This window comes from Pantherophis guttatus, chromosome 2, assembly GCF_059756535.1.
Source record: "Pantherophis guttatus breed Tessera chromosome 2, ASM5975653v1, whole genome shotgun sequence".
Taxonomy (NCBI): Eukaryota; Metazoa; Chordata; class Lepidosauria; order Squamata; family Colubridae; genus Pantherophis; species Pantherophis guttatus.
Window position 1 is genome coordinate 277,667,014 of NC_142064.1, and position 14,528 is coordinate 277,681,541.

Consider the following 14,528-nt stretch of genomic DNA (forward strand, 5'->3'; position numbering starts at 1 on the left):
TAAAATGTGTGCCTTAGAAAATGGACATTCAGTGGTCAGAGACAAGTGATTGATTAGATAGGCAACATAAAGTTAGCTCCTACCGGTGGAATTAGCCTATAATTAGGTGAGCAATTAGTCAAATAAAAATCAAGTAAGAAGCCAAGAGCAAGACAGTTCAGAGGTCCATCTACACAACTCACTCATTGTTACTCCAATAATAATTTCAAGAGAATATATTCTCAAAGTATCACCTTTGACTCAGTGAAAGCCCACTGCTGAAGGTTGATGTCCACTGGAGATGTTCTGATATAGAAGCATTTTGCTTCATCCATTTCAAGTAGTAGAGAATGTCTAGGGCAGTGTTTCTCAACCTCAGGAACTTTAAGATATGTGGACCTCAACTCCCAGAATTCTCCAGACTGGCTGGCTGGCTGGGGAACCCTGGGAGGTGAAGTCCACCTATCTTAAAGTTGCTAAGATTGAGTAACATATATCTAGGGCATGTGAAGGAGCCTTCAGATGATATTGTTAGGAATGGAGATCTATTTGGATATAATTGTTCAGCTTGTCTGCTGTAGGACTGCCCTTGTTCATTGCTGGACACTACATTTCAGCGGGTGTGGGTTTGGATGGACTCTGGGAGACAGAGGTAGACAGTGGGGAGGTAGTATGCTGTGGTCCATGGGAATGCGGAGAGTTGGGCATGACTTACCAACTCAACAACAACAGCTTGATGAATACAAATCACCGGGACCTGATGGATTACATCCCAGAGTTCTAAAGGAGCTGGCAGATGTCATCTTAGAACCACTGTACCACATCTTTCATAAATCCTGGAGCACCGGGGAACTATCAGAGGACTGGAAAAGAGCTGATGTGGTTCCCATCTTCAAAAAATGGGGAAAAAACAGACCCAGGAAACTACAGACCAATCAGCCTAAATCAATACCCAGGAAGATACTGGAAAAGATAATAAAAAAAGAGATCTGCCAACATCTAGAAACGAGTAAGTAATAACTAGAAGTCAGCATGGGTTTGTTAAAAACAGATCATGCCAAACCAATCTTATTTCATTCTTCAACATAGTGACTAAATTAGTAGACCAGCGAAATACTGTGGACATAATATACTTAGACTTCAGCAAGGCATTCGACAAAGTAGACCACAACCAACTTCTAGGCAAGCAAGAAAAAAGTGGCATAGATAGCATCACCATCAGATGGATTTGTAAACTGGCTGACAAACCATATTCAATGAGTAGTCCTTAATGGTACTATGCTTACATGGAGGGAAGTAAGCAGTGGGGTACCACAAGCTTCCATTATAGGCCCAGTACTCTTCAATATCTTCATCAATAACTTAGATGATGGAAAAGAAGGGGACTTTACCAAATTTTCAGATGATATTAAGCTGGCAGGAATAGCTAACACCCTAGAAGATAGGCTCAAGATCCAGATGGATCTTGACAGACTTGAACAGTGGGCCCTATCTAACAAAATGAAATTCAACGTAGACAAAAATAAAGTCTTACACTTAAGCAAAAAAAAACCAAAAGTACACATATAGATTGGGTGAAATCAGGCTTAATAGCAGTAATTGTGAGAGGAATCTTGGAATCTTAGTGGACAACCAATTAAATATGAGCCAACAGTGTGCAGTGGCAGCCAAAAAAGCCAATGCAATCCTAAATTGCATTGAGATATAGGGATATACTGTAGCTATAATAATATAGTTATTGTTATTATTATTCCATAGGAGCAAAACTCCTACAGTTAAGAAATAGTTAAGTAGTACAAATAAAATTAAAGCAGGCAGAACTATGAACAGCAGCAAGGATTTACATTGTCTCCATCTCTTTATATCAAAAGGCCCCAAATTTCCCAGAGCAATTGTAGACCCTCCCTTTTGCATTGGATTTTCAGGCCTGACTGACACCTTCATTCTCCTGGACCACGAAGAAAAGAATTTGGGGTAAGCCATTTTGAGAGGGGAGCAGCCCAGTGGTGGGTTCCTCCTGGTTTGGCCTGGTTCCACCGAGCTGGTAGCGGTGACGATATGACATCACCGAACCGGTTCTGCCGCCCCACTTCCCTCCCCCCCGCGTTATTCTTACCTTTTATTTGGCCCCATCCCCAATCTATTGCTGCCTCCTGAGTCCCAGCTGATGGGCTATAAGGAAAAAAACTGTTTAAACTCTTGCAGTGGGGCTTCAAAGGGCCGCCCTACAGCTGATCAGTGGTAAAAGGCAGTTTGGTGGTAGACCAGTGCCTCCAAAAACAAATGAGTAGACCAATGCCTGCAAAAACAAATGGGTAGACCAGTGCCTGCAAAAATAAATGGGTAGACCAGTGCCTGCAAAAATACATGAGTAGACCAGTGCCTGCAAAAATAAATGGGTAGACCAGTGCCTGCAAAAATAAATGGGTAGACCGGTACAGCTTCTGCAAGCAGTTAAAAGCCTGGTAGATCAGTACCTCTGCTAAATCCTAAAGAATTATCACATGACCATCAAGCCATGCCCACAAAATAAGCCACGCCCACAGAACCGGTAGTAAAAATTTTTAGAACCCACCCCTGGAGCAGCCACTGGGACACTCATCCCTGGGACCCTCAAATCAAACCCCCTGATATGAGGGGGGCATAAGCAGAAACCGACCCACACAGAACTTTACAATGATAATCAGCACCTTAAATATTGAAGTCAGTCCTTATTTCCTACAGCTAGTTCTCGGCGCACGACCACAATTGAGTCCAAAATTTCTGTTGCTAAGGGAGACGGTTGTTAAGTGAGTTTTGCCCCATATTGTGACCTTGTGAAGTGAATCAAAATAATAACACAATTATTAAGGGAATCTGACTTCCCCATTGACTTTAGCACTAGCAATAGCACTTAGGCTTATATACTGCTCCACAGTGCTTTACAGCCCTCTCGAAGCGGTTTACAGAGTCAGCCTCTTACCTCCAACAATCTGGATCCTCATTTTATCGACCTCGGAAGGATGGAAGGCTGAGTCAACCGTGAGCCTGGGGAGTTTCGAACTGCTGGCGGTCGGCAGTGAGTTAGCCTGCAGTACCACATTCTAACCACTGCGCCACCACAACTTTGCTTGTCAGAAGGTCGCAAAAGGTGATCACATGACCCCAGGGCACTGCAACCGTCATAAATATCAGTCAATTGCCAAGCATCTGAATTTTGATCACGTGACCACGGGGATGCCGCAATGGTCATAAGTGTGAAAAAGGGTCAGGTTACTTTTTTCCAGTGCTGTATGTTAAGGATATTGTTGTTGTGTTACCAACCAGCAGAGTAAATGCACAAGGAAACATTGCTGAGAGCAATGAATAACAGTTATGCAAACTGGTTTATCAAAAGCTTACTTTATAGTAGAAAAACAGTCTCATAGTCTTTAAACAAATTCCAAGTCTTTTCCAGTAAATCAGTCCAGTAGTTACAGAATCTTCTTACCCAACAAACAGTAGTTGGTTAGAATAACAAACTCACTCTGGTTCACAAACCACGATGGTTGCAGATCCATCCAACAATGATTACAGATAGCAACCCCTCTCAATGGTAGCTTATCATAGCAGCTTCATCATCAACAGCAGACTGAATACGTTACAGTACCTTGCTTAAATATTCTCACAACCAATCATTACCTAATTACAGCATGACTCAGCATTAAAGCCACATAATACATATACAGCTTAAAGTTACAGTACATTTATATTGCCTGTACAACATAGTTAGGCTCAAACCATATCCTAACACTGTTGTAACTTTGAACAGTCACTAAATCAGTGGTGGTAAGTTGAAGACTACCTCCATTTCCTTTCCAAGTCCCTCCAACTTATTTCTCTAAGGGATATCCTGGCTTTTCCTCTTTGAAAAGTTTTAGCCAAGTTTGAACAGTGAATCGTCCCAGATGCAGGAGCCACAGCTGCACAACTTGTTTTCTCTGGCCCTGCATGAAGCCAAAGAGAGCGATCAAGTTGCCCACAGAGCTGGCGTTCTTTGCTTCACAATTATCATTATCACAGTCATTTTCTTTCCCTTAAGCAAACCCCTCCAGGGATCTCCTCAAAGATAGCATACGGGTTGAGCATAAGCAAGCATCAGGTGATGTTTTCCACCCAAGAGTGAAAGGGCTAACTCATAAATGTCCCCTCTCGACTAGAAGCCTTGCCCGAATTCCAGGCCAGGGGAAAGAGGCTGTCAGATTTCTTCATTCCGACCCGCTTCAGATGTAAAGCCCTGTTTGGGATCCCTCCGCCTTAGAGAGCCATCGAGGACACAAAGTGTTCTGGGAACTTGGAATGCTTCTCACTCAGCTCCTATGCAGTTTTGAAGAGCAGAATGTTATGCTTTCCCTCCCTCGAATCCTGCCTTTTTTCCTGCTTCTGTTGCCTCTACAGACAGTCTGTGCGACGTTGAAGCCCAAATGTTCCTTGACTCTGGAGGGGGGTATATCAAAGCTGATATATCATTTCAAGCCAGGAGACCATATCCTTGGAGGGACCATTTCTCAAAATATTCCTGGACGCCCGTTTTATTATTTTAACGTGCCTCCCTATAAGAGAGAATTCTTCAGGTGAGTGAGTCAGTAGTGGGTTCCACTTACCTTCGCTACCGGTTCAGAACTAGGAGTGTGCACGGTGCTTCTGTGCATGTGCATAACTTTCTGCGAATGCGCAGAGCATCCGTGATGACATCCGGGTGGGTGGGTGGAGCCTCCCGCTGCTGCCACTACCTGTTCGCCCGAACTGGGACGAACTGTTAGAAACCCACCACTGGAGTGAGTCCTTACGAAAGATGGAACACAATGGACATTAGTGTTCTTCCGTAACTATTGTGGGAGCTTCAACACTGGAGGCTTTCAAGAAGAGATTGGACTGCCATTTGTTAGAAATGGCGTAGGGTCTTCTGCTTGGGTGGCGGGTTGGACTAGATGACCTACGAGATCCCTTCCAACTCTGTTAATCTGTTAATCTGTAACTATGCATTTAAATTTCATGCCATTATACAGCCTCCTATCCTTCAACCCAGTGGTGAAATCTAAAGTTTGTTACTACCGGTTCTGTGGCCGTGGTTTGGGGGGGGGGTTATGTGACTGAGTGGGTGTGGCCATTTTTTTTTTAACTTTTAAAACCATTTTTTCTATAACCTCAAAAAAATGCTTTCAAAAGACTCTGACGATCCCAGCTGAGTTGCCTGATCGTTAAAGGCATTTAAAAGAAAAAAAGTCCCTGCTGATCAGGCAACTCAGCTGGGATCGTCAGAGGCATTTAAAAGAAAAAAGGGGTTTTTTTCTTTTAAAAGCCTTTGATGATCCCAGCTGAGCCGCGTGATCATCAGAGGCTTTTTTTTTTAACTTTTAAAAGCATTTTTTTTCGGCGGAAGAGGTTGTAGAAAAAATGCTTTTAAAAGTAAAAAAAAAAAAGCCTCTGATGATTGTGTGGCTCAGCTGGGCATGGAGGGAGGGGGGGCAGGGATTTTAGTTTAGTTTAGTTTAGTTTAGTTTATTTGATTTGTATACCGCCCTACTCCCGAAGGACTCAGGGCGGTGAACAGCCAAGCAATAAAATACATAAATACACAAAATTTGAAAACCAGATAAAATCAAATTAAATCATTTTGGCCCGGATAGATTAAAACACCCCAATAATTTAAAAACAGATTAAAATTTACATATTAAAAGAGGGAGGAGATTAGGCTACCAGTTCTCCGAACCACCCGCCTCCATCGTTACCGAATCAGGTGATCCGGTCCGAACCGGGAGCATTTCACCCCTGCTTCAACCATGATTAATGCTTCCCTACTCTTTTAGAAACTACATTTGAGATCTACTCTGTTGGTATGATTTCTTTACTCTTCGGGGGAGGGGGGGAAGCAATGAGTTCTTACTTTCCACAATGTTTCAATGCATGCGACAGTTTCATTGGCTGGACTTTGTCCAGCTTTGAGTTACAAGAGCCGGAGAGAGAAAGAGGGAAATGAACTTTGGGGTCTGGTAGCTCTTATAGTTCGTTTGCTCTACTGACTATAACTTGAAGGAAACTAGGAAAAAGAATCCCACAGAATGTGTGTGCGTTATTGAGTCTGTCATCTGAACCAGGCATCTGTCACCGTCTGGTTTGGCACTGCAACCAATCAGGACAAACACAGACTTCAATGGATAATGAGAACTGCAAAAAAAACCAATTGCTAATCATTTATTTATTTCGCGTATGGCTGGACGCACACAATATTAAAACACTTCATTTTTACAGGTTAAAACAATTGAAACAATTTAAAAAAGAGCAGTAAGAAAAGCTAAGAGGAAAACAGAAATAACATTTCAGAGTTTCATGTCGAGTTTGGAGATCCAGTCAGTAGCTGCCGTTGTTACGCAGAGGAAGTCCCTAAAATCTTCTCGATACCTTCTGTTAGAGCATTCCCTCACTATATGTTGGATAGTCTGTCGGGGGGCGGGGGGGCGCAATCGCATTGTGCTGAAGGTGTCTTTCCCCATTTATACAAGGAGTTGGCACACACCCCATGTGACTCCTCTCCTGCGCGAGCTGCATTGGCTTCCGGTGGACTTCCGGGTGCGCTTCAAGGTGTTGGTGATCACCTTTAAAGCGCTCCATGGCTTAGGGCCAGGGTACTTACGGGACCGCCTTCTGCCACCAATAGCCTCCCACCGGCCAGTTTGCTCCCACAGAGAGGGCCTCCTTAGGGTGCCGTCGGCTAGACAATGCTGGCTGGCGACCCCCAGGAGGAGAGCCTTCTCTGTGGTGGCACCTACCCTCTGGAACAATCTACCCCCAGAGATACGAGTGATCTCCGACCTCCGGACTTTTCGTCGGGCCCTAAAAACTCATCTCTTTCAGTTAGCCGGTCTCTCTTGATTTTATGATTTTATGGTTGATTTTAAATTTTGATACGGATTTTAAATTGATAAATTTTAAACTATGGGCCAAATTTAATTATTTTAAATCTATTTTTAATCATACTTTATGTATAAATGTTTTATTTTGGCTGTTCACCGCCCTGAGTCCGAAAGGAGAAGGGCGGTATAGAAATTTGAATAATAAATAAATAATAAATAAATAAATAATTCTATTGTATGTCACCCATATGTGTCGGGGTAGATTAAAACCTGGCGGTATACTATTAGGATTAATATGCTCAGAAATATCTTGAGGGGAATAGCTACTCCACGCTTCCATCCACTTCTGTGTGGTGTTCTGATGATCGGCCAGCAGCTTAAGCGCTGTCAAGAGTGGTGGGTTTCTTGACTTTAATCGGCATCTTAAGAGATCAGGAATGTAGCCACGAATGGGTAGAGAGGAATTTAAGAGGATCTTACTATACTCCCGAAAGAGAGCTTCTTGTCGTCGTAAGTGCGGGGGAAGTATGTGACTAAGAACTGGTAGCCAGTAATTAGGTGTAGACTTTATGTACCCAGTAATTAGCTAACCAATCTGCCTTCCATTGAGGACCTGTATACTGTGCGAGCCAGAAAGAGGGCTGTGAAAATATCTACAGACCCCTCACACCCTGGAGATGTTTCAACTCCTACCCTCAAAACGACGCTATAGAGCACTGCAAGCCAGAACAACTAGACACAAGGACAGTTTTTCCACCCATGCCATCACTCTGCTAAACAACTAATTCCCACAACACCGCCAAACTATCTAGAAAGGCAGTATTACCATCATTATTCCCATCTTCCCCATTACCTGTCTCCTTATCTTCTTATGACTATAACTTCGTGGCTTGTATCTTACGATTTACATTGTTTCCTTGGTATCCTAGTATGATCTGTATTGATTGCTTATTTAGTATCCATGACTGTCACTAAGTGTGGATATGTAATGTTTTATGATGAATGCATTTTTTACAATGACTATGATAATGATCTCTCAATTCAATTCAAACCTTCATTGTCAGAGTACAACATGTGTACAATGTGATTGGCCGAGCCTCCCTTCGTGCACAGCCCCAACCCAATACAACTCACAGTGAAAGACAGTAAAAGAAAAGAAAAATCCCTAACCCAGTGGATCCTACTAACCATCCTATTCCACTGTGTGAATTTATTGCACATCGCGCCGGCCCCACAAGTCAATCGTACTATGTTGTTGTAAAGTTATTTTCCATTCAGAAGCCTGACAGCCCACAGATAAAAACTGTTCTTCAGCCTATTTGTGCGGCTCACTATTGTTGTATGTACAGTTGAGAGCTTATGCACCGGAGACAAATTCCTTGTGTGTCTAATCACATTTGGCCAATAAAGAATTCTAATTCTAATTCTAATTTGATCCTTTGTAACACCCCATCTTCCTTCCCTCTGCTGTGTCAAGTGAGCTCCTCTAAGATGACAGGCCACCGTGATCCCTAGTACAGGTCTCCTGCGTGAGCAGGGGGTTGGACTAGATGACCTCCAAGTTCCCTTCCAACTCTGTTACTGTTACCTATTACCTGTTACTTGTGAACGGCTGATCCAAGCAAGTGGGAGGACTTTGAGTGCCTGATGAAAGAAGAGAGAAGAAGGAGAATGTTTGAACGTAAGAGGGACTCGTATCATCATAAGGCTAGTTAGGAAATTGTATACCCCATGCTTTCAATAATAATCAGCTACACATTTACATTTTACATATCTTGGGAACCTTTGGCAAAGTACGGATGTCATCCATGTCAGTATTGTCCCAAAGGTTCTCTTCCAAGAAGAAACTTATTGAATAAGAAGCGAAAACGTCTTCAAAGAAAAACCAGACAGTCCACTTGCCTCTTGAAAAAGCACTTTTGGGACTTTTTTTATTTTTTTTATTTTTAAAAAATAATCTTTATTTACATTTCATTTAAAAAGAAAGGACAAACAACATAAAATGACAAACATAACCATACAACAATAAATATATGAACTTCCATATAGTACCTTAGTAAACTTTTGGGACTTTTGCAAAGTACCTCTTGATACACTGCTGGCTGGGGTGTTTACAAATGTGATTTGGATGTTTGTTCTGATGCCTATTCGTTGGTTCCTCATCCCCACAACTTTCACAGAAGTAAAAATAGACCTTATTGGATGCCCAGTTGGTCCATTGATTCCATTAAAGAAATCCAAGATTAAAGGAGATCCAGGGTAGATCGAACAGAGAACTGTAGGCATGAATATTTGAATTTGAAAGTGTTGGGAAAAAAATCATGGGCTGAAAAGAGGCTGAAATTCAAGAAAATTCAAGGCAATGCCTCCCTTTTTCTCTCTCAGACACACAAAGGATGGATTCCATCAACACTGAATTCCTAATTTTAATAGAACAGAATAACAGAAAAGCAGAGTTGACAGGGACTTTGAAGGTCTTCTACTGCAACCTTCTGCTCAAGCAGGAAACCCTATACCAGTCCAGACAAATGATTGTCCAATCTCTCTCGTTGTCAAATAGTCCTGAATTTAACTTCTAGATTTCTATGCAAGCCAACTCTGAACCGGCATAAAAAAAAAACAAATACACCTCACTTTGAGGTTTTGGCATTTGGAGGAGTGGAGATATTTTTCATTGGTACTCACAACAAAAGCTGGAAGGGAGCCTAATATGGCAGAGATGCTGAATGGAAGATGATAATGTGACCTCTTTTTTCCCCCTGCAGAGGACAAAAACAGGAGATGTGGTATGTCCTGCCCTTCTTGTTCACCATCCAGGAGATCAATCAGAATCCTAGTCTCTTGCCTAATATCACTCTGGGCTACAAAGTCTACGACATTTATCTCAACAAAGATAAACCTTCTGAAACCTTGCTACACCTGCTTTCAAGTGGACACGCCAATATTCCAAATTTTATGTGTGGACAAGAGGAGAATCTGCTAGCGGTTCTTGATGGAGCTGATTCTGATAAGTCCATTCAGATTTCCACGCTCTTGAACATGTACAAAATCCCACAGGTAAATATGATGATGAACGACATCTGCCTTGGAATTACAACTGAAAACTCAATATATCAATTGAAACAGAGGAAGAGGAATATTATGATTTAGTATCCCAGCTAGAATAAATTTTGTTCTCTTTCGGTCCTTCAACTGACCTTTGATACAGCCAAGAAATGGCGAGCCGATAGGATTCCATGCAGTCAAATTCTTATTCAACAAACTATTTGATAGTGTTACAGTATTTTGTTGATGCTGTTACATATTTTGATTTTGCTCCTATTGTTCTACTACATCGGTTCCTTATAGGAAATGATAAGATAGATATTTTAAAATTGAAGTGAGGGAGTGTTATAAAACAGGGATGATATACATGAGTATATAGCAGGGGTGAAATCTACTTACCTTCCCTACCAGTTCAGAAGTGCGTGCGCGCAGCATCATCACATACAATTTTGGACCATTTGCGCATGCACAAAGCCTTCTGTGCATGTACAGAGGGTCAAAAACAGGTTATTCCCTGGTTAAAACTAGGAAGTAATGACATCCGGAAGGGTGGGCGGAGCTTCGCGCTGCCGCCGCTACCAGTTCACCAAACCATGTGGTGGCGGCACTACCGGTTCGCCCGAACTGGAGCAAACCGGTAGCATTTCACCCCTGGTGAAATATTTGTTTTTCTTATGCCTTTAATCGGTTTGATCTGTAATTCCATTCTGCTATCTGGTGTACTGCGTAATGTTCCTGACTGTAAATGGGAATAGCAGAAGGGTTATGAAAGCATAGACATCTCCGAGATGAATGGATATCATCTTGTGTCTCCGGGAAGGTAGACAAAGTCACAATCACATCTATACAGTTGGGATCCAAAAATCTAACGTTTTCACTTTGTCAAAGTTGGAATAAAACCTAAAATTTATACAGGTTTGGTTTCTTCCCACTAACGATCTTTATTTGATCTTTATCTTTATTTGTCATGATCTTTATTGGTAGAAATGAATGTTCTCAGAGTGTATTTAGAAGTTGAGGTCAGCATAACAGAATAACAGAGTTGGAAGGGACTTTGGAGATCTTCCCGTCCAACCCCTTTTTCAAGTAGGAGACCCTATATCCGTGATGGCGAACCTATGGCACGCGTGCCACAGGTGGCACGCAGAGCCATATCAGTGGGCACGCGAGCGTTGCCCTAGTTCAGTTCTGGCACGCAGGTATGTGCCGGTCAGCTGATTTTTGGGCCTTCTGGGCCCACCGGAAGTCGGCAAACAGGCTATTTCCAGCCTCTGAGAGCCTCTGGAGGGGGGTGGGGAAGGCTGTTTTTGCCCTCCCCAGGCTCCAAGAAAGCCTCTGGAGCCTGGGGAGGGCGAAAAACGGGCCTACTGGGCCCACCGTGCCATCGCATGCCAAAAGCGGGGAAAGCGCAGGGGTGTCGCGCGCGCATGCGCGTAGGGGCAAGGCGTACTGAATTATGGGTGTGGGCACACGTGGGTGTGACCCCCCCTGTGCTCCTCCTACTTTTGGCACACGAAGGCAAAAAGGTTAGCCATCACTGCCCTATACCGTTTCAGACAAGTGGCTGCCCAGTCTTTTCTTAAAAGCCTCCTGTGATAGAGCACCCACAACCTCTGTTGTTCCACTGGTTAATTGTTCTCAATGTCAGGAAACGTCTCCTAGGTTCTAGGTTGAAGCATTAGGCTCAAAAGACATAACCAATCCCGTCTTTTCATTCCAGGTATCCTATACTTTTGTTTCTGAAGCGTTGAGCAGTAAAGCCTTGCTCCCGTTTTTCTACCAGATGGTCCCTAAAGAGGGAATCCAATATTCAGGGATGGTCAAACTCCTCCTTTATTTCAGGTGGACCTCCATCGGCCTCGTTGCTCCGGACACAGACAGTGGAGAGACGTTCCTGAGAACGTTGACGCCACTCCTGGAAATGAAGGGCATCTGCGTCCTTTTCGCGCTAACTACCACAAAGCTGGATGCAGATCAAAAGTCCATCTCTCCCGACTTGTTCCTTAAATGGAAGCAGATCAATGTATATATTTCCTTTGTGGAGAGCACTTCTGAGTTCATAAGAATGCGTCTGATAGAAAAACTCTTTGAGGAGCTCATAAAACCCGAACAAGGGAAAATTTGGGTTATTACTACAATGAGGGACATCACCTTTGACTTATTTACTGGTTTTCTGACTTTCCACCGCACCTATGGCCTTTTTTCCTTCTACATCCAGACTAAAAAGAGGACAACCTACGATGATACTTTTCTCTTTTACTATTCTGCCAGGAGCTTTGTCCTGCAAGCATTTCTTTGTTCCTATTCAAAGCATGCCTTGTCGGTGAAAGGCTGGGTGAGTTGCAAAGAGAGAGAACACCTGAGGCCTTGGCCCCAGGACCATGTGGAAAAGATACTTTGCCTTGACAGCTACCGCCTCTACAACACCATCTGGGCTGTGGTCCGGGTCTTAAACGCTGCCTATGCCTCCCGATCCAAGTGGAGGGGGAGGAAAAGTGGGAAAGAGTCAGGAATTCAGAGGCTGCAGCCTTGGCAGGTATTTCCTTCTCATCTCTTTTTCTTTCTTTCTTTCTTTCTTTCTTTCTTTCTTTCTTTCTTTCTTTCTTTCTTTCTTTCTTCCTTTCTTTCTTTCTTTCTTTCTTTCTCTCTCTCTCTCTCTCTTTCTATCTTTTCCTTTTCCTTCCTTCCCTTCCTTCCTACCATCTTTCCTCTCTCTCTCTCTCTCTTTCATCTCTATCTCTATCTCATCTCTCTATCTCTCCCTCTCCTACTTCTATTTTTTCTCTTTTTTCCCCTCCCTCCCTCCTTTTCTCTTTTTTCATTTTTTCTTTCATATATACAGACGATGCACATGAATCCCTCAATTCCCTCCCAGGCACCCATACATTGGAATCAGGGGTGGGTTCTAAATTTTTTTACTACCGGTTCTGTGGACGTGGCTTATTTTGTGGGCATGGCTTAGTGGGGGGTAATGTGACTGTGTGGGCGTGGCCAGTTTTTTTTTTTTTTACTTTTAAAAGCATATTTTCTACAACCTTAAGAGGTTGCAGAAAAGAATGCTTTTAAAAGCCTCTGACGATCAGGCAAATCAGCTGGGATCGCCAGAGGCTTTTAAAGGCATTTTTTTCCCTACAACCTCTCTGACGGTTCCAGCTGAGCCGCGCGATCATCAGAGGCTTTTTTTTTTACTTTTAAAAGCATTTTTTCGGCCGAAGAGGTTATAGAAAAAATGCTTTTAAAAGTTTTTTTTTAAAAAGCCTCTGATGAGGTGAGCGGGGTAAGCGAGCGACAACCGGGCCAGGGTCTGGTTCGGGGACGTGGCCAGCCAATGTTATTACCGGTTCTCCGAACTACTACAAATGTTTACTACCGGTTCTTGCGAACCGGTGCGAACCGGAAGCAACCCACCACTGATTTGAATCATATGTCACCACCCCTCCCTTTCTGTTTCGGTTGTCTGGCTGTGAGCAAAAGTGCACAGTGGGTTTGGCCATGATCTTTTCCTGTTCTTGGGTAAGAGAGATGTCAGCGACATGCCCCCCCGCCTTTTTTTTTAATTTGATTTATATGCCGCCCTTCTCCGGAGACTCAGGGCGGCTTACAATGCGTTAAGCAATAGCCTTCATTCTTTTGTATATTTTATACAAAGTCAGCTTATTGCCCCCACAAACTGGGTCCTCATTTCACCTACCTTAGAAAGGATGGAAGGCTGAGTCAACCTTGAGCCTTGGAGAGATTCGAACCAGCAGAAATTGCAGGCAGCTGTGTTAATAACAGGGTGCGTAGACCACTGTACTATCAAGGCTCTTTGAGAGTAGAACCATCTTTGAGTCTGAACTGAGGTGAGAAATGTATTTGTTTACCCTTCTAAATTTATTGTTCAATTGGTTGTTCTAGTTCCACCCTTTTCTGCAAAACTCCCAGTTGTACAACCATACCATGGACGGTATATATTTGGGCAAGGACGGAGCCCTGGCAGCTGACTTTGACCTCATCTACTGGATGAAGTTTCTGAATGGCTCCGTCAAGAAAGTAACCTTTGGCAGTCTAGAAAGACGGGGATCCCCAGAGCCCGAGTTTATGATCAATGAGGATGCCATTGTGTGGCCAAAATGGTTTAACCAGGTGGGCGAGCTGTTTTGAGTCCACCACCAGCACCCTGCTTAAAGTCCAGTGGTTAGAATATTTCAACGGGGCTTCTGTCTTAGGTTGTCTGCAGACTTCAGCTGGTGCAACATTGGATGCAGAGCAGCTTTCGTGAAATTGTAATCTTTGCATCTTTTAAGGGTCTCTGCTTGAGCCAATTTAGAATCACAAGCTTGTTTCTTTTGTTCAAAATCCATCTTTATGTTAAGTATTTATTTATTTTTTTGCCATCATTGTATGGGTTGCTTCCTAAACAAGGAAAGTCTTCACTGCTACTCCACCAAGTAATAGTGGCATATTTTTCAACTGCTAATGACAGCGTTCCAAGTAACAACCTCCAAATTTTTTTTTTAAAATTTGATTTATATGCCGCCCTTCTCCGAAGACTCAGGGCGGCTTACAATGTGCTCAGCAATAGCCTTCATCCTTTTGTATATTTATACAAAGTCAGCTTATTGCCCCCACAAACTGGGTCCTCATTAAATT

The 14,528-nt window shown here is 43.0% G+C and overlaps 1 protein-coding gene across 1 annotated transcript; it reads left to right on the forward strand.

Annotated features, from left to right (window-relative positions):
* Positions 1-1,801: 1,801 nt before the first annotated feature.
* LOC148115966 (vomeronasal type-2 receptor 26-like) lies at positions 1,802-13,168 on the forward strand. The gene is made up of 4 exons (XM_087885325.1): positions 1,802-1,953; positions 9,617-9,908; positions 11,617-12,432; positions 13,154-13,168. Exons 1-4 carry the CDS (start codon positions 1,802-1,804, stop codon positions 13,166-13,168), a joined length of 1,275 nt encoding a protein of 424 aa, XP_087741451.1.
* Positions 13,169-14,528: the final 1,360 nt, after the last annotated feature.

Coding starts and splice junctions, on each gene's coding strand:
- LOC148115966 (XM_087885325.1), top strand. CDS start 1,802: ATGAACAGCAGCAAGGATTTACATTGTCTCCATCTCTTTATATCAAAA. Junction 1,954..9,616: donor CACGAAGAAAAGAATTTGGG/GTAAGCCATTTT, acceptor TTCCCCCTGCAG/AGGACAAAAACAGGAGATGT. Junction 9,909..11,616: donor ACATGTACAAAATCCCACAG/GTAAATATGATG, acceptor TTTTCATTCCAG/GTATCCTATACTTTTGTTTC.